Here is a 20,513-nt window from a genome sequence, read left to right as displayed (position 1 = left end):
TTTTCTTAGGCTGGTAACTCTAAAGAACTTATCCTCTGCAGCAGAGGTAACTCTGGATCTTCCTTTCCTGTGGGTGTCCTCATGAGAGACAGTTTCATCATAGCCCTTGATGGTTTTTGCAACTGCACTTGAAGGAACTTGTAAAGTTCTTGACATTTTTCTCATTGATTGAGCTTCATGTCTTAAAGTAATGTTGGACTGTCATTTATTTTTGCTTATTTGAGCTGTTCTTGACATAATATGGACTTGGCCTTTTACCAAATAGGGCTATCTTCTGTATACCATCCCTACCTTGTCACAACACAACTGATTGGCTCAAATGCATTAAGAAGGTAAGAAATTCCACAAATGTACTTTTTACAAGGCACACCTGTTAATTGAAATTGCATTCCAGGCAACTACCTCGTGAAGCTGGTTGAGAGAATGCCAAGAATGTGCAAAGCTGTCATCAAGGAGAAGGGTGGCTACTTTAAAGAATCTCAAATATATATTGATCTGTTTAACACTTTTTTTGGTTACAACATGATTACTTATGTATTATTTCATAGGTTTGATGTCTTCGCTATTATTCTACAATGTAGAAAATAGTAAAAAATTAAGAAAAACCCTTTTAATGAGGAAGTGTGTACAAACGTTTAACTGGAACTGTACTTCGTATTGTCCATGTGCCTGGGAACAAGAAGATAGGGAGTGAAAATAAATAGGTTGTGACTTTTACGCATGCGCATCGATGGAAACGTTATCGTAGCCCTAAGTGACGACCGCTTATTGCGAAAAACAAAGGCAGTGAACAGCTGAACAGAACGTCATTTTCGGATTGTTCCTCATTTTATGAAGAATCTGACAAAAGAGTATCATTTTTTGATTAAACCAATTTATTATTCGCTATTCATGTAAAACTTTTTACAATCCATCGTCATTGTATGATTGAGGATTTCTAGACGCTCACCCAAATCCCGCAATAGAAAGTGGCCTCAGCGGAGAGTGGAATCTACAGGTCTCTTTTGGGTTTTATTCATGGTGAAGCTGCGAGGAATATCGAGTGAATGACTGTGAGTTTGAGTATAATTTTTTTTCTCACCACAAATATACTTGAATAATGTGGGATAAGTTTACAAAAAGATAAGTGATAAATCTTAGGCAACAGGCCAGTCAATGATCATATTAAATTAATGTTCTCTTCAGACACTGTCAAATTACCATCATATAGCCTAAAGCAAGATTTTTATTACACTTTGTGAAATCTCTACAGAGAATGTGTTATATTTATCGACGACCGATCTCTTGGGTAGCGGTGCGTTGTCCATTGTCCTGAAATCACGCTCTTCAAATAGCCTAATCAAACTAGGGCATTAAACTAACACGCCATAGATATACTGTAGATGAAAATACTGTAGATTAAATATGAGATTATTCGGGGTTTAACGTGTTTTTTCTTTCTTTGATTGTGAACAGGAGAACGTGTCCAAGACAGCTATCCCAGAGAATACCGAATATGAGATCTCGAACCAGGGTTATATTGCATTCTCTATTACTGTTGGTTTTAGTAGGTAAGTGTTTGCACTTACATTATGTGTTTTGTCTCTAATGGTTGAAAATCACACCTAAATTAGATTTGTGATGCAACGGTTTTTGACATTAATTGACACGTCACGATCAAACAAATCTCAACACTTAGGCCTTTATGTTCCATCTACATTTACATAACTTTTTTTGGGGGGGGGTTCAACTGAACACTTTGAGAGATCTGACTAAGGCTAATATGGCATGATTTGACACGGTCAAGTGACATAGATAACCTCTAATAACATTCACTTGGCTTTTGGATAAAGTTAAATGAAGGTATAAGCCTATTATCATTACATGTAGAAGCCAACAAACAGGACATTATTTGGGTAATCAGTCTCTAAAGTAAAATAAAATACAATTTGGTAACACATTTATATAAAATATTCTAAATATTTCACCAACTATTCCAACATTTAAAAACATGAACAAACTAATAGAGGTACTTAAATAGGGAGCATACGGTAGATCATCTTCAACAGTAAGTGAAAGCCTCAAATGAGGTCCGTCAGTGCTGCCATTCAGAAATAAGAAATACATTTGCATAACATTAGGCTGCTGACACATATATAATTTAGAGCAGGTTTCTACCTGGTCCTCTTTCCCAATACATTTCTGTGTCACTTTCACTACTGTGACATTCCTGGTTTCCATGTGGCTGCATGAAACTATCAAACTATCATGGTCCAAACACATTAAGACAGTTGTGAAGAGGGCACGACAAAGCCTATTCCCCCTCAGGAGACTGAAAATATTTGACATGGGTCCTCAGATCCTCAAAAGGTTATACAGCTATACCGTCGAGAGCATCCGTACTGGTTGCATCACTGCCTGGTATGGAAATCGCTCAGCCTCTGACCGCAAGGCACTACAGAGAGTATAGCCCAGTACATCACCGGGGCCAAGCTTCATGCCATCCAGGACCTCTATACCAGGCGGTGTCAGAGGAATGCCCTAAAAATTGTTAAAGACTCCAGCCACCCTAGTCATGGGCCGTTCTCTCTGCTACTGCACACCAAGTAGTACTGGAGCGCCAGGTCTAGGTCCAAAAGGCTTCTTAACAGATTCTACCCCCAAACCATAAGACTCCAGAACAGCTAATCAAAAGGCTACCTAGACCCCGCTTTTTTTTACGCTGCTGCTACTCTGTTTATTATCTATGTTACTCTGTTTATTATCAATGCATAGTCACTTTAACTCTACCTACATGCACAAAATTACTTCAATTACCTCGACTAACTGGTGCCCCCACACATTGACTCTGTACCGGTACCCCCCCAGGGCGGCAGGGTAGCCTAGTGGTTAGAGCGTTGGACTAGTAACCGGAAGGTTGCAAGTTCAAATCCCCGAGCTGACAAGGTACAAATCTGTCGTTCTGCCCCTGAACAGGCAGTTAACCCACTGTTCCTAGGCCGTCATTGAAAATAAGAATTTGTTCTTAACTGACTTGCCTGGTTAAATAAAGGTAAAAATATATATATATATAGCCTAGCTATCGTTATTTTACTGCTGCTGTTTAATTATTTGTTATTTTCTATTTTTTACTTATCTATTTTACTGAACTTTTTTTTTTACTGAACTTCTTAAAGCATTGTTGGTTAAGGGCTTGTAAGTAAGCATTTCACTGTTGTATTCGAAGCATGTGATAAATGCATTTGATTTGATTTGTATGACCCTTCATGAGCTGGTGATGTGATCGATGTTGACAAATACTACAATAATAATACTACATAATAGATACAAATACTACATAATAAATACAAATACTACATAATAATGGGTTGCATAATTCTAACCGTGCGTTTTGTCAATCAATCACACAAAGACTCCATTCAGAAAACCACACATTTTCACCCCTCAATCACTATAGCAGCCTGGCTGGGTTTGACTGGGTTTGGTTGTGTAATGGTTTTAGTTGGTGGAAGAAGTAGTAGACCAAAACGCAGCGTGGTAAGTGTTCATGTTGGAAATTTAATCAAAACTGAACACTAAACAAAATAACAACGAGGAATAACGAGAACGAAACATAGAATGCCCACCCCAACTCACCCCCTGCCAACCTAAAAAAAAGGAACTAAGGTCAGCAGGATGCGACAGGTTGCTTCCCAAACGGCACTCTAATCCCCATATAGTGCACTACTTTTGACCATATATTGCACTACTTTTGACCTGGGCCCTGGTCTAAAGTAGTGCACGAAATATGGAATATTTCACTCTTCAATGAAAAACAAAAGCATAGATTCTTTGTTGTCCTGTTTGGGACTCAGGCCTTGTATGTGGGGTTGATGATATTACACTCACTGCATGTGCCAGTCTAGTGTGAAATGCACAGTTGAAGTCGGAAGTTTACATACACCTTAGCCAAATACATTTAAACTCAGGTTTTCACAATTCCTGACATTTAATCCCAGTAAAAATTCCCTGTTTTAGGATAGTTAGGATCACCCCTTTAGTTTAAGAATATGAAATGTCAGAATAATAGTAGGGAGAATGATTTATTTCAGCTTTTATTTCTGTCATCACATTCCCAGTGAGTCAGACATTTACATACACTCAATTAGTATTTGGTAGCATTGCCTTTAAAATGGTTTAACTTGGGTCAAACGTCTTGGGTAGCCTTCCACAAGCTTCCCACAATAAGTTGGGTGAATTTTTGCCCATTCTTCCTGACAGAGCTGGTGTAAGTGAGTAATGTTTCTAGGCCTCCTTGCTCACGCAGGCTTTTTCAGTTCTGCCCACAGATTTTCGATATGATTGAGGTCAGGGCTTTGTGATGGCCACTCCAATACCTTGACTTTGTTGTCCTGGAAGACCTATTTGCAACCAAGGTTTATCTTCCTGATTGATGTCTTGAGATGTTGCTTCACTATATCCACTTAATTTTCCTACCTCATGATGCCATCTATTTTGTGAAGTGCACCAGGCCCTCCTGCAGCAAAGCACCCCCACAACATGATGCTGCCACCCCTGTGCTTCATGGTTGGGATGGTGTTCTTCGGCTTGCAAGCCTCCCCCTTTTTCCTCCAAACATAAGGATGGTCATTATGGCCAAACGGTTCTGTTTTTGTTTCATCAGACCAGAGGACATTTCTCCAAAAAGTACGATCTTTGTCCCCATGTGCAGTTGCAAACCGTAGTTAGGCTTTTTTATGGCGGTTTTGGAGCAGTGGCTTCTTTCTTGCTGAGCTGCTTTTCAGTTTATGTCGATATAGGACTCGTTTTACTGTGGAAATAGATACTTTTGTACCTGTTTCCTCCAGCATCTTCACAAGGTCCTTTGCTGTTGTTCTGGGATTGATTTGCACTTTTCGCACCAAAGTACGTTCATCTCTAGGAGACAGAACGCGTCTCCTTCCTAAGTGGTATGACGGCTGCGTGGTCCCATGATGTTTATACTTGCATACTATTGTTTGTACAGATGAGCATGGTACCTTCAGGCGTTTGGAAATTGCTCCCAAGGACGATCCAGACTTCTGGAGGTCTACCATTTTTTTCTGAGGCACTGAGTTTGAAGGTAGGCCTTGAAATACATCCACAGGTACACCTCCAATTGACTCAAATTATGTCAATTAGCCTATTAGAACCTTCTAAAGCCATGACATAATTTTTAAAGGCACAGTCAACTTCTTACCCACTGGAATTGTGATACAATGAATTATAAGTGAAATAATCTGTCTGTAAACAATCGTTGATAAAGTTACTTGTGTCATGCACACAGTAGATGTCCTAACTGACTTGCCAAAACTATAGTTTGTTAACAAGAAATTTGTTGAGTGGTTGAAAAATGAGTTTTAATGACTCCAACCTAAGTGTATGTAAACTTCCGACTTCAACTGTATACATATATTTCTATATATATTTTTGTATTATTATTGTATTTTCTCCCCTATTTCATGGTATGCAATTGGTAGTTACAGTCCTGTCACATATCTGCAACTCCTGTACGGACTCCATAGAAGCAAAAGTCGAGAGCCGTGCGCCCACCAAAATACGATGTCGCACTGCTTATTTGACGCAATGCTCGCTTAACCCGGAAGCCAGCCGCACCAATGTGTCGGAGGAAACACTGTACACCTGGCGACCATGTCAGCATGCGTGCACGCAGTCTGCCACAGGAGTGATGGGACATGGACGTCCCGGCCGGCCAAATGCTCCCGTAACCCAGTCGACGGCTGTACCAATTGGGTGCCGCCTCATGGCTCTCCCGGTCGTGACCAGCTCCGATGGTCCGGGATGTGAGGGTGTATTATGTGGTGAGTGAGTTGTGATTTGGGAACAGTGGTGTCTATGGTACCTCATTATGCCAGTCTGACTGGCACAACAGGAAGCTCATCCAAGCCTGGCTCACATTACATCATTAAGAGAGCAGCAAAATTAGGTCATAGGTTTATCCGATAGAACACCACGCTCTGACAACAGACCAAAGGGTGATGGGCAGAGGGTGAAGTTGAATAGAATAATACATTTGTGTTTTTGCTGTCTTTTATTCCTGCTAGCTCCCACACGCAGGTTGATGTTTAGGCAGACCTGAGTGATTTCCCCTTAGGCTAGCTTCAAAGTCAAAATTGGCTATATTGTAAAAATTAATAAAAAACATTTTGCTTTTCGGTATTAATTTAAGGTTAGGAATTAGGTTTAGCAGTGTGGCTAAGGTTAGGTTTAAAATCTGATTGTATGACTAGTGACCACTCTGCAGAGCTGCCTCCAGAACAACATTCATGATGAAAAACGCAAACCTGCCTCTCTAACACACGCACAAACACACACATGTATGTATCTCTGGGTGATGTGTACTGTACATGCTACCGTGTGGTGCTGGTGTGATGCTCTGTGTGTTACTATCTCCAGTGCAGGTGAGCAGGCCAGTATGTGTGGATGTGCCCTCAGAAACAGAGGCTGTTGTTGGGAACCCCATGAAACTGACCTGCATCTCATGTATGAAGAGGGAGGAGGTCAACGCGGAGACACGCGTGGACTGGTACTACATCCCACCTGACGAAGAACCCATCTCTGTAGGTCTCCTCCATCTAACATCCATTTGCACAAACAAAAACGTCTACATTTTCAGTACAACTATTTCACCTGACAGGACCAGCATTATTTCCTGACCATGTGACCTGACCAGGAATGATTGCCTATAACTTTGTCCTGGTCAGGCTGTATGGTCCACAAATACTTTGAATTATGAGGGAAAAATCTGTCAAAGTTAGCTAACAACGATTAATGTGTGTGTGCTTGCTACGTTGCCCCATCAGATCTACCTGTTTGATGGAAAACCCAGGGACCTGGAGGGGCCTTGGAGGGGTCGCCTGATGTGGAATGGAAGTAAAGACCTGCAGGAACTATCCATCAGTATCCTCAACGTCACAATGAACGACACGGGCACCTACAAGTGTGTGGTCTTCCGACAGTTTGAGTTTGACTGCTACTCTCCCTCGGTTACCAACAGCCTGATAATCAACCTGGTGGTCAGAGAGGAAGGTAAGAGTACTTCCTGTTCTGTAATTGTACTTCCTGTCATTTCAAGCTCCCTGCTGGAGGCTAAACTATCTGTGGTTTGCAATGTGTGATTTGCGTATTTATATGTGCTTTACTCATAAACCTTCTTCTTGTTGCCAATGTATTATTTTGTCTTAGGTGCTATTCGGTATGTTTTAATCCTATTTACAATTTTCATGAAATGTTTTTAATAGTTGTATTGTATGAGTAATTGTGTGTTTTTGCTCTGTTTTTATTATCAAAGCTCAATTGAAGGCCTCATAGTAAGGGATGTTTTTTTTTCTAACCATCTACTTTGGTTTCCATTTACTGGATGCTAGCTGGATTGTCACCTTACTCATAAATACTATTTAATAGGTATACTTGTATATAATTATTCGCACATTCACTTTACATTACCTCTATCTGCCTATCTATTGTGGACTGCTGGGGGTTCATACAGTGACTTTGGAAAGTATTCAGACCCCTCACATATTGTTATGTTACAGCTTTATTCTAAAATGTATTAAATCGTCCGCCCTCCCCCCATCAATCTACACACAATACCCTATAATGACAAAGCAAAAACAGGTTTTTAGAAATGTTTGCTAATTTGTAAAACCTAAAAAAAACGGAAATATAATATGTAAGTATTCAGACTTTTTACTTAGTACTTTGTTGAAGCAGCCTCGAGTCTTGTTCGGTATTACATTACATTTACATTTAAGTCATTTAGCAGACGCTCTTATCCAGAGCGACTTACAAATTGGTGCGTTCACCTTAAGACATCCAGTGGAACAGCCACTTTACAATAGTGCATCTAAATCTTTTAAGGGGGGGGGGGTGAGAAGGATTACTTTATCCTATCCTAGGTATTCCTGAAAGAGGTGGGGTTTCAGGTGTCTCCGGAAGGTGGTGATTGACTCCGCTGTCCTGGCATCGTGAGGGAGTTTGTTCCACCATTGGGGGGCCAGAGCAGCGAACAGTTTTGACTGGGCTGCGCGGGAACTGTACTTCCTCAGTGGTAGGGAGGCGAGCAGGCCAGAGGTGGATGAACGCAGTGCCCTTGTTTGGATGTAGGGCCTGATCAGAGCCTGGAGGTACTGAGGTGCCATTCCCCTCACAGCTCCGTAGGCAAGCACCATGGTCTTGTAGCGGATGCGAGCTTCAACTGGAAGCCAGTGGAGAGAGCGGAGGAGCGGGGTGACGTGAGAGAACTTGGGAAGGTTGAACACCAGACGGGCTGCGGCGTTCTGGCGTTCAGCTTGGCACACCTGTATTTTGGGAGTTTCTCCCATTCTTCTCTGCAGATCCTCGTAAGCTTTGTCAGGTTGGATAAGGAATGTCGCTGCACAGCTATTTTCAGGTCTCTCCAGAGATGGTCGATCAGGTTGAAGTCCAGGCTCTGGCTGGGCCACTCAAGGACATTCGGAGACTTGTCCCGAAGCCACTCCTGCGTTGTCTTGGCTGTGTGCTTAGGGTCGTTGTTCTGTTGGAAGATGAACCTTCGCCCCAGTCTGTGGTCCTGAGCGCTCTGGAGCAGGTTTTTATCTAGGATCTCTCTATATTTTGCTCCGTTCATCTTTCCCTCTATGCTGCCACCAACGTGCTTCACCACAGGGTTGGTGCCAGGTTTCTTCCAGACATGACACTTGCCATTTAAAAAATATCTATATATTTCACCTTTATTTAACCATGTAGGCCAGTTGAGAAAAAGTTCTCATTTACAACTGCGAGCTCGTCAAGATAAAGCAAAGCAGTGCGACAAAAACAACAACACAGAGTTACACATAAACAAACGTACAGTCAATAACACAATATAAAAAGTCTATGTACAGTGTGTGCACATGTAGAAGAGTAGGGAGGTAAAGGCAATAATTTGGCCATAGAGGAGAAATAGAGGCAAAAATGATAGATGTGCAGATGATGATGTGCAAGTAGAGAAACTGCGGTGCAAAACAACAAGAAGATTAACAACAATATGGGGATGAGGTAGTTGGGTGTGTTATTTACAGATTGGCTGTGTACAGGTACAGTGATCGGTAAGCTGCTCTGACCGCCTGTGCTTAAAGTTAGAGAGGGAGATATGAGTCTCCAGCTTCAGTGATTTTTACAATTCGTTCCAGTCATTGGCAGCAGAGAACTGGGAGGAAAGGCGGCCAAAGGAAATGTTGGCTTTGGGGATGACCAGTGAAATATACCTGCTGGAGCGAGTGCTACGGATGGGTGTTGCTATGGTGACCAGTGAGCTGAGATAAGGCAGGGCTTTACTTAGCAAATACTTATAGATGACCTGGAGCCTGTGGGTTTGCCGGCAAATATTTAGCTAGGGCCAGCCAACGAGAGCATACAGGTCACAGTGGTGGGTAGTATATGGGGCTTTGGTGACAAAACGGATGGTACTGGGATAGACTACATCCAGTTTGCTGAGTAGAGTGTTGGAGGCTATTTTGTAAATGACATCACTGAAGTCAAGGATCGGTAGAATAGTCAGTTTTACGAGGGTATGTTTGGCAGCATGAATGAAGGAGGCTTTGTTGCGAAGTAGGAAGCCGATTCTAGATGTAATTTTGGATTGGAGATGCTTAATGTGAGTCTGGAAGGAGAGTTTACAGTCTAACCAGACACCTAGGTATTTGTAGTTGTCCACATATTCTAAGTCAGAACCGTCCAGAGTAGTTATGCTAGTTGGGCGGGCGGGTGCAGGCAGCAATCGGTTGAGGAGCATGCATTTAGTTTTACTAGCATTTAAAAGCAGTTGGAGGCAATGGAAGGAGTGTTGTATGGCATTGAAGCTCGTTTTGGAGGTTTGTTAACACAGTGTCCAAAGAAGGACCAGATGTATACAGAATGGTGTTGTCTGCGTAGAGGTGGATCAGAGACTCACCAGCAGCAAGTGCGACATCATTGATATATACAGAGAAAAGAGTCGGCCCGAGAATTGAACCCTGTGGCGCCCCCATAGAGACTGCCAGAGGTCCGGACAACAGGCCCTCCGATTTGACACACTGAACTCTATCTGAGAAGTAGCTGGTGAACCAGGAGAGGCAGTCATTTGATAAACTAAGGCTATTGAGACTGCCGATAAGAATGTGGTGATTGACAGAGTCGAAAGCAGTTTGGGTCTAGAGTGTCTCCCCCTTTGAAGAGAGGGATTGCGCGACAGCTTTCCAATCTTTGGGGATCTCAGACGATTCAAAAGAGAGGTTGAACAGGCTAGTAATAGGAGTCGCAACAATTTCAACGGATAATTTTAGAAAGAGATGGTCCAGATTGTCTAGGCCAGCTGATTTGTAGGGATCCAGATTTTGCAGCTCTTTCAGAACATCAGCTGTCTGATGTTCTGAAAGAGGTGGTGCTCTTATTCTCCATGGACTTTAAAGTGTCCCAAAACTTTTTGGAATTAGTGCTACAGGGTGCAAGTTTCTGTTTGAAAGAGCTAGCCTTAGCTTTCCTAACTGACTGTGTATATTGGTTCCTGACTTCCCTGAAAAGTTGCATATCGCAGGGGCTATTCGATGCTAATGCAGAACGCCACAGGATGTTTTTGTGCTGGTCAAGGGCAGTCAAGTCTGGAGTCAACCAACGGCAATATCTGTTATTAGTTCAAAAAATTTTCAATGGGGCATGCTTATATAAGATGGTGAGGAAAGCACTTTTAAAGAGCAACCAGACATCCTCTACTGACGGGATAAGGTCAATATCCTTCCAGGATACCCGGGCCAGGTTGATTAGAAAGGCCTGCTCACTGAAGTGTTTTAGGGAGCGTTTGACAGTGATTGGGGTGGTCCCATTACGGACCACGGACCCATTATGGACTCAGGCAATGAGGCAGTGATCGCTGAGATTCTGGTTGAAGACAGCAGAGGTGTATTTTGAGGGCAGGTTGGTTAGGATGATATCTGAGGGTGCCCATGGTTACGGATTTAGGGTTGTACCTGGTAGGTTCCTTGATAATTTGTGTGAGATTGAGGGCATCTATCTTAGATTGTAGGATGGCCGGGGTGTTAAGCATATCACAGTTTAGGTCACCTAACAGTACGAACTCTGAAGATAGATGGGGGGCAATCAATTCACATATGGTGTCCAGGGCACAGCTGGGGGCTGAGGGGGGTCTATAACAAGCGTCAGCGGTGAGTGACTTGTTTCTGGAAAGGTGTTTTTTTTAAAGTTGTTTGTGCACAGACCTGGATAGTGTAATAGAACTCTGCAGGCTATCTCTGCAGTAGATTGACAACTCTGCCCCCTTTGGCAGTTCTATCTTGTCGGAAAATGTTGTAGTTGGAGATGGACATTTCTGGATTTTTGGTGGCCTTCCTAAGCCAGGATTCAGACACGGCTAGGACATTCGGGTTGGCGGCGTGTGCTAAAGCAGTGAATAAAACAAACTTAGGGAGGAGGCTTCTAATGTTAACATGCATGAAACCAATACTTTTACGGTTACAGAAGTCAACAAATGAGAGCGCCTGGGGAATGGGAGAGGTGTTGGGCACTGCAGGGCCTAGGTTAACCCCTAGAGGAACCGAGGAGGAGTAGGATAAGAGTACGGCTAAAGGCTATAAGGACTGGTCGTCTAGTGCGTTCGGAACAGAGATTCTCAACTAACATCAAGGCGGTGGCCCGTTCCTGTAGGTTCATGCTCTACAACATCCGCAGAGTACGACCCTGCCTCACACAGGAAGCGGCGCAGGTCCTAATCCAGGCACTTGTCATCTCCCGTCTGGACTACTGCAACTCGCTGTTGGCTGGGCTCCCTGCCTGTGCCATTAAACCCCTACAACTCATCCAGAACGCCGCAGCCCGTCTGGTGTTCAACCTTCCCAAGTTCTCTCACGTCACCCCGCTCCTCCGCTCCCTCCACTGGCTTCCAGTTGAAGCTCGCATCCGCTACAAGACCATGGTGCTTGCCTACGGAGCTGTGAGGGGAACGGCACCTCAGTACCTCCAGGCTCTGATCAGGCCCTACACCCAAACAAGGGCACTGCGTTCATCCACCTCTGGCCTGCTCGCCTCCCTACCACTGAGGAAGTACAGTTCCCGCTCAGCCCAGTCAAAACTGTTCGCTGCTCTGGCCCCCCAATGGTGGAACAAACTCCCTCACGACGCCAGGACAGCGGAGTCAATCACCACCTTCCGGAGACACCTGAAACCCCACCTCTTTAAGGAATACCTAGGATAGGATAAAGTAATCCTTCTCCCCCCCCCCCCTTAAAAGACCTAGATGCACTATTGTAAAGTGGCTGTTCCACTGGATGTCATAAGGTGAAAGCACCAATTTGTAAGTCGCTCTGGATAAGAGCGTCTGCTAAATGACTTAAATGTAAATGTAAATGTAGATTAAAAGGAGCAGATTTCTGGGCATGGAAGAATAGATTCAAGGCATAATGTACAGACAAGCATGTGGTAGGATGTGAGTACAGTGGAGGTAAACATAGGCATAGAGTGACGATGAGAGAGGTTTTGTCTCTAGAGGCACCAGTTAAGCAAGGTGAGGTCCCCTTATGTGTGGGGGGTGGAACAAAAAGGGCTATCTAAGGCATATTTGGCAGGGCTGGGGGCTCTATGGTGAAATAAGACAATCACTAACCAAAACAGCAATAGACAAGGCATATTGCCATTAGGGAGAGGCATGTGTAGCCGAGTGATCATAGGGTCCAGTGAGTATCAATAGATGAGCCAGGGAGCCGATCAGTAGTCGCTACTATGCTAGATGAACTGGGGACACAGTGATTCAGACAGCTAGCGGGCCGGGGCTAGCAGATGGGCCTCCAGCAACGTCGTAACGGAGGGGCCTGTTGAAACCACCTCGGATGATTACGTCGGCAGGCCAGTCATGATGGATCGGCGGTGCTCCGTGTTGGCAGTAAAGGGTCCAGGCCAATTGGCAAAATATGTATTGTAGCCCAAGAATTGGCTGGTGGACCTCTTCGGCTAGCCGGGAGATGGGCCTAGCTCGAGGCTAGCTCAAGGCTAACTGGTGCTTGCTTCGGGACAGAGACGTTAGCCAGGAATAGCCACTCGGATTGCAGCTAGCTAGCTGCGATGATCCGGTGTAAAGGTTCAGAGCTTGTGGTAGGAATTCGGAGATGTGGTAGAGAAAAAGCAGTCCGATATACTCTGAGTTGATATCGCGCTGTACAGACTGGCAGGTATTGACCGAGCTAAAGCTTGCTTGTATCCGAGTTAACAGTGAAGAACGCTAGCAGTGGCTAATTGACTACTAGCTAGAAGCTAGTTAGCTGGCCAACCTCTGATGGGGGTGCCGGTTCTAAAGTATAAAAATAGCAGATCCGGGTGAGGCGGGTTGCAGGAGAGTATATTCAGTCCGTAGATGGAAAGTGAGATTAAAATATATAAGAAATATATACGAATAAACAAGGAAAAAAACTATATTTACACGGGACGGGACAAGACAAAACACACGTCCGACTGATATGCCATCTTGGAACACAAAGAGGCCAAAGTTTCATCAGACCAGAGAATCTTCTTTCTCATGGTCTAACAGTCTTTAGGACTGTCGTGTGCCTTTTACTGAGAAGTGGGTTCAGTCTGGCCACTCTACCATAAAGACCTGATTGGTGGAGTGCTGCAGAGATGGTTGTCCTGCTGGTAAGGTTCTTCCATCTCCACAGAGAAACTCTAAAGCTCTGTCAGAGTGACCATCTGGTTCTTGGTCAGAAACCCTGACCAAGGCCCTTCTCCCACCATTGCTCAGTTTGGCCTCATAGCAAAGGGTCTGAATATTTAAATATATAAGGTAATTCAGTTATTTTTTTATGCAATTGCAATTAAAAAAAAATGTTAACAGTTTTTTCTTTGTAATTATGGGATATTGTGTGTAGAATCATTTTTGAATGTAATCCATTTTAGAATAAGGCTGTAACGTAACAAAATATGGAATAAGTAAATGGGTCTGAATACTATGTAAGAAAAAGAGAAGAAGAAATGGCATGATTGTTGAATAATACTGTTGGGTTTACAGTATGACAATTGTTTAACTGAGGGAATTTGACCTATCAATATGTGCTACAATATCTAATGTGTTTAGCATAGAGCTACACTAACTGTCAGCTGGTAATAAATTGCCTGGACTATAGTGGTAGAGAATGTACTATGCATGGAGGAAATCACTAAAGCATCATGAGAGGACTTTTTGGTTATTCCCAATAAGGTTATGTGAAACACTATTCTGTATACTTTACAAATGTGATTATACTAGCAATAATTGGATCTTACCATCTTTATCATTGGACCATTATCCCATCAAATGTATCTTCTCAATATGTACCAACATTTTTTATAAAACGTGTATCTACACACAAAGCATACCTCTTAAGGATCAGCCCCTTTTTTTTCAATTTTAGCCTAAAATGACATACCCAAATCTAACTGCCTGTAGCTCAGGCCCTGAAGCAAGGATATGCATATTCTTGGTACCATTTGAAAGAAACACTTTGAAGTTTGTGGAAATGTGGAATGTATGAGAATATAACACAATATAACTGGTAAAAGATAATACAAAGAAAAAATCAACTGTTCTTTTGTATTGTTTTTGTACCATCTTTGAAATGCAAGAGAAAGGCCATCATGTATTATTCCAGCCCAGTTGTAATTTATATTTTGGCCACTAGATGGCTGCACTGTTTGTGCAAAGTTTTAGACTGATCCAATGAACCATTGCATTTCTGTTCAAACTTTTGTATCAAGACTGCCCAAATGTGCGTAATTTGTTTATTAATAACTTTTCATGTTCAAAATTATGCACTCTCCTCAAACAATAGCATGGTATTATTTCACTGTAATAGCTACTGTAAATTGTACAGTACAGTTAGATTAACATGACTGTAAGCTTTCTGCCAATATCAGATATGTCTATGTCCTGGGAAATGTTCTTGTTACTTACAACCTCAAACTAATCGCATTAGCCAACATTTGCTCAACCGTATCGTGGAAGTGACACCGATCCCTGAAGAAGTCTGCCTCCTATGAGATTGACTTCACCTGGCTAACAGAACTAGCTGTAATGCCCACATATTGGACTGTTTATATATTTTTGTATTATGAGTGAATGGATAAATCAGAAATAGATTGCTACATACTGAAGCCATTTGAATTAGAATTGCCATTTCATTGCTAGTGGCGACAGGACAGTTATTTATTATGGCTGATATGCTGGGTCTCAAAACATATTGAGAATTTGTTCACAGTCCCATACAAACAAATAGGCCTACATAGTTATCTAACTAACACATAGTTATCTTTACAGCTCTTTGCTTTATTCAGAAATCACATAATTGTAGAACAGTCTGTGCAAGATTTACAGTAAGTCCCTATCAAATAAATGCAGTTTAAATACATTGTCTATTTCTGTTGTCTTGCAGTGGTCCATCCAAACAGATGTGGTGTGGGTTGTGTCATAGAGATGGAAAGAGGGCATACCTATCTTTGCCATTCATCACTTCTGTGACAGCATGGGCAGAACCATTGAGGGCTATATCAATTTCAAAGTAGTCAATGTCTTCTTCTTCTAATTCTATGAGTTTATTGGCGGTTTGTAATCAAACTAAAAAGGTGTATACCTACACCTACTGTGTTCGAGTGTGTATAGCCTGAACAGGCATTAAGCTAAAGTTAATAATTTAACTGCCACCTGTTGAGCTTGAATCTTTGCTCAGAAGTATTTGCTGATCCCTTCTGCTGACTTGGATGAAATTCTGTTATCCTTCCTTGACCCATAGGTAGTCCCACCCAATTGCCTACTTTAAAATGGTGAAAGCCTTTGATGGCGCTGCCAATGCTGAAACCGACTTTGTAGCAAGTGTGCCCTATATCCATCTCTATGGGTTGTGTGTGTCTGTCTGGCAGCCAGTGAGGACACCACTGCCCTGTACTCAGAGATCATGATGTATGTCCTGCTGGTCTTCCTTACCTGCTGGCTCCTGGTGGAGATGGTATACTGCTACAGGAAGATCTCCAAGTCAGAGGAGCAGGCCCAGGACACCGCGTGAGTAGCTCTTAGCCATGTGTCTCATGGCTTTTTATCTCATAGGCTTGTCTTGTATCTCGTAGCTTTGTATCTCGTAGCTTTGAATCTTGTAGGCTTGTATCTCTTAGCATTAGATCTCATACGCTCATATCTCGCGGTCGTGTCTTGTATCTCGTAGTGTTGTAACTCGTAGTCTCGTATCTTGTAGCCTCGTGTCTCGTAGCCTCATATCATGGCCTCGTCTCCATACTGAATGTACCAAGGCCAACTCTAGTTTATATCGTTGCTTTGCACCACGTATCTAGATGTAGGCTGTAGGACAATGATAGACAACTAGAGTTGGCTTCAGCACATACAACATGGATACGATGCTAAGTGTCTCATACTATATGCGGAGTTTAGGCTTTACCAACAGTAAGCATTACTGACAATGTTGTGTAAAATTCCCCTTGCTGATTTTACGACTCCTTCAATAAATTGGGGGTAGTGAATAGTTTACATTTACTGTTAGGCCATGCAGTATCCAATGTATAGGTTGTGCGTTCTGTGAAAGAGTGTAATGGAGGTGTAATTGTCTGAGGGCTCATGCTGTCGGTCAATAGTAGTCGGTCAGCTTTTTCAGTAAGTCGTCTTTCTGCTGAGGTCCCTGGATAGTTTGGAGCGCTCTGCTGACTCCTGTTCTGCCATTTTCAAACAACCAATTTAGTGCTCTGTGGATTTGCAGCCGGATCTGAAATTGACTTGTTCTGTGGCCAAGGCTTCAATATATTTTGGTGCTGTCAGCTCCCAATGATTGGTGATGGTGCTGGGCGGTAGATGGAAGTCGGTACAGTGGATTGTGGGCCATCAAATTTAAACCTTACTATAAAGATATTGGGTAATATACCGTGAATGTTTGATTCCAATGACACTTTTCCTGTACCTTACACTGGAAGTACCAGTAGTGCAGGATAGATGTACACAGAACTTACTTGGGAAATTGAGAGAATGTCTGATGGCATCGATTGAGAAAATGGGTTCAAATAATGCACTTCTGAACAAATGAAGAGAGTGTACACTGCTACATTTACATGGCTTGTGTCAGTTGTTCCGAAAATGCTTTTTAAATAGACAACTCTTTGCACTCAGTCTAGAGCCAATGCCTAATGACCCTATGCCCAAGAATACCACAGTATGTTTTAACCACCAGTGGTGTGTTGCAAGGCGTGACCTCCGTCCGGTCTAGTGCCGACAGGACTTGGGGCGCTGGTTAAAAAAAAGAATGCACTGTATAGGGAATAGGGTGCCATTTGGGAGGCAGATGGGCACTGAGGTGTTTGTGCAGATAAACATTAGAGGCGCACTGATGGCAGCCAGCCATAATATAGTGTATCTGACTGGCGGTTCAACAGTACAGGATAATGCATCCATTTAAAAGGATCTGTAGCATGCATTACTGATCCTAAATCATATCAATCATGGACTGTTGGCTAGGAGACAGGATGATCCCCCACCAGTTGCAAGTGTGATTTACTGATTTCCTACCATTTCCCCACTTTCATTTGACCTGCTCCTCTTACTTGAATACTTTTTTCTTGTAGAATAATGGCTAGGAAATAGGCTAACTCATGGGTTGTGGGAATCCTATTAGCAAAGTTGAAAGAAATCGATGTCATGTTTCTTAGTCAGTGTCCAGGCTTATGTTCAGTATGTTCAGTATTGTTGTTGTCATGAATGAATAAACTGTAACATTCCCAATGGTAAGTTACCCCAATTGTCTAAATTGTTTTGCAATTGTCTCAATTGTTTTCCGTTGACAGAGTTCAATAAGAAAGGCCCAATGAAATGTTCACAGTATGGTGCTCCATGGATGCACCACAGGATCTTAGATTTGCCTCTCTTTTGTACCCATCTACAGGACAAACTACCTAGCCATTCCCTCAGAAAATAAAGAGAACCTGGGTGTTCCAGTTACAGAATAAAAGTGATTGTCTCAACACCAGTACGGTATTTTGAATGTGCCTCTCAATCTGATCTCGATCAGAAAATCACTCTCCACTTCAACTCACGAGTCTCTTTCTGCTGCAACCGCATCCCCCATTTTCTTCCGTAAGACATTGCTCACTCACACCATAGTAAGAACATTCCCTTCCTCAGACACTCATCTCTGTGCTTTATCCCCATTTACCATCAGCTCTTTCTCACTCATAGCACTAGTACTAATGTTAAAAGTCGACCTAATAGTGAAAATAATGAGAGGTGAATACAATAGTTATATAAGAAATCCACTCTCCACGTGAGATTCTTTGGTACTTGATGTAAGTGTCGTTTTCAAAGGGAGAGTGGCCCGATTACAACAGCGAAAGAAATGAGGCCTGTGAACACTTTGAACATGCCCCCTGCTGTGTTCTCAGAACAGTGGACGGAGACATGTATTCTTAGTATTGCTAAGGGGCTGTGTGAGGCACAGTGGTACTTTCTGAGAGTGGTACTTTCTGTTTTTTTAAGTGGAAGAAAGTTTCTCGCAAGTTACTGTTTTACATTTCTGAATCTGTATTAGAATATCTGTTGCTGTTGTACCTAATCTGAATATTTCAACACATCAAGCAATTTAGTCTATCCTCTATTTCAGGTACTGACCAATGGTGTATGAAGCAGTTCATAGTCACCTGACGATACAGACTGAACTCTTTGAAGGGAACATTCAGTGAAGATGTTGCAACGCCTCTCAGCAACCAGGAAACCTGCCAAGTGGAGTCCCCTTTGTCTTGGTCTTGAATGTCACCCACAGAAACAAAATTGAACCTACTGCTGCAGAGGATCAACCAATGGCTTCAAAGCAAATTACTTGTACTTTAAATGTGTGAAATGTTGTTCAAATGGTACACTGCACATCATTGGATGCACATAAAAGCTTCTGGTACATTATTTTCAGTAAATTTTTACTCTACTGATAGAAAACGACGAGATTATGGGTCAAGGTTTTGCTCTTATGCGGCCGGTGTCTCGTCGTTATCTTTTTACAGAAATTGGATGGCATAGCTTTTCAAGTTTACTTCACTCAAGTTGTTTGGTAAAATGCACAGTATCATGCACAGTATGACTGTGGTTTATGATATGATATGAACACAGAGTCCTCTCGCTGTTTCTTAGTGTGACTCCAAGGCTCCATTTGGCCTTCTAGGTCAGAGGCTCCTCTTTAAGTTCAATTCTCTTCCACCGAGAGAACCTGGCTTGAGCAGATGTTGTGCATTTTGATCTTAGAGAGTGACTAGGCTATTTTACAAAAGAAGAAGAAGAAGAAAAAAATAGTCACAGTACAAAGTCACAGTAATTGGTACCAGAGATTCCTATATCTTTTACTCACATCAACAATATGGCTTTTTTTACTCAGTGTTTTATGAGATCAAGTTTATTCAATGGCATCTTAAGACATTCAAAACAATGATGCTGCATAATACAACTACTGTACGCACCAATAGCCAAATACAGTGTCTTGCGAAAGTATTCGGCCCCCTTGAACTTTGCGACCTTTTGCCACATTTCAGGCTTCAAACATAAAGATATAAAACTGTATTTTTTTGTGAAGAATCAACAACAATTGGGACACAATCATGAAGTGGAACGACATTTATTGGATATTTCAAACTTTTTTAACAAATCAAAAACTGAAAAATTGGGCGTGCAAAATTATTCAGCCCCCTTAAGTTAATACTTTGTAGCGCCACCTTTTGCTGCGATTACAGCTGTAAGTCGCTTGGGGTATGTCTCTATCAGTTTTGCACATCGAGAGACTGACATTTTTTCCCATTCCTCCTTGCAAAACAGCTCGAGCTCAGTGAGGTTGGATGGAGAGCATTTGTGAACAGCAGTTTTCAGTTCTTTCCACAGATTCTCGATTGGATTCAGGTCTGGACTTTGACTTGGCCATTCTAACACCTGGATATGTTTATTTTTGAACCATTCCATTGTAGATTTTGCTTTATGTTTTGGATCATTGTCTTGTTGGAAGACAAATCTCCATCCCAGTCTCAGGTCTTTTGCAGACTCCATCAGGTTTTCTTCCAGAATGGTCCTGTATTTGGCTCCATCCATCTTCCCATCAATTTTAACCATCTTCCCTGTCCCTGCTGAAGAAAAGCAGGCCCAAACCATGATGCTGCCACCACCATGTTTGACAGTGGGGATGGTGTGTTCAGGTGATGAGCTGTGTTGCTTTTACGCCAAACATAACGTTTTGCATTGTTGCCAAAAGTTCAATTTTGGTTTCATCTGACCAGAGCACCTTCTTTCACATGTTTGGTGTGTCTCCCAGGTGGCTTGTGGCAAACTTTAAAAAACACTTTTTATGGATATCTTTAAGAAATGGCTTTCTTCTTGCCACTCTTCCATAAAGGCCAGATTTGTGCAATATACGACTGATTGTTGTCCTATGGACAGAGTCTCCCACCTCAGCTGTAGATCTCTGCAGTTCATCCAGAGTGATCATGGGCCTCTTGGCTGC

General features: G+C 42.4%; 1 protein-coding gene across 2 annotated transcripts in view; it reads left to right on the top strand.

The window, feature by feature from the left end:
• The window catches only part of LOC115141483 (sodium channel regulatory subunit beta-3-like), a 31,194-nt gene extending 11,164 nt beyond the window's left edge, over window positions 1-20,030 (top strand). Inside the window, exons 2-6 of one of the 2 annotated variants that reach the window (XM_029680379.2) lie at window positions 1,456-1,550; window positions 6,415-6,578; window positions 6,822-7,047; window positions 15,910-16,048; window positions 18,642-20,030. In XM_029680379.2, coding sequence (XP_029536239.1) covers window positions 1,456-1,550; window positions 6,415-6,578; window positions 6,822-7,047; window positions 15,910-16,048; window positions 18,642-18,648 — 631 coding nt within the window. In that variant the 3' untranslated portion in view covers window positions 18,649-20,030. Of the gene's footprint in view, window positions 1-1,455; window positions 1,551-6,414; window positions 6,579-6,821; window positions 7,048-15,909; window positions 16,049-17,927; window positions 18,620-18,641 lie in introns of those variants that run through there. The other variant, XM_065000179.1, reaches the window with a different exon arrangement.
• The last annotated feature ends 483 nt before the right edge of the window (window positions 20,031-20,513 follow it).

Source organism: Oncorhynchus nerka, linkage group LG14, assembly GCF_034236695.1.
Source record: "Oncorhynchus nerka isolate Pitt River linkage group LG14, Oner_Uvic_2.0, whole genome shotgun sequence".
Classification (NCBI taxonomy): domain Eukaryota; kingdom Metazoa; phylum Chordata; class Actinopteri; order Salmoniformes; family Salmonidae; genus Oncorhynchus; species Oncorhynchus nerka.
This window is presented reverse-complemented; position numbering and strand designations above follow the sequence as displayed.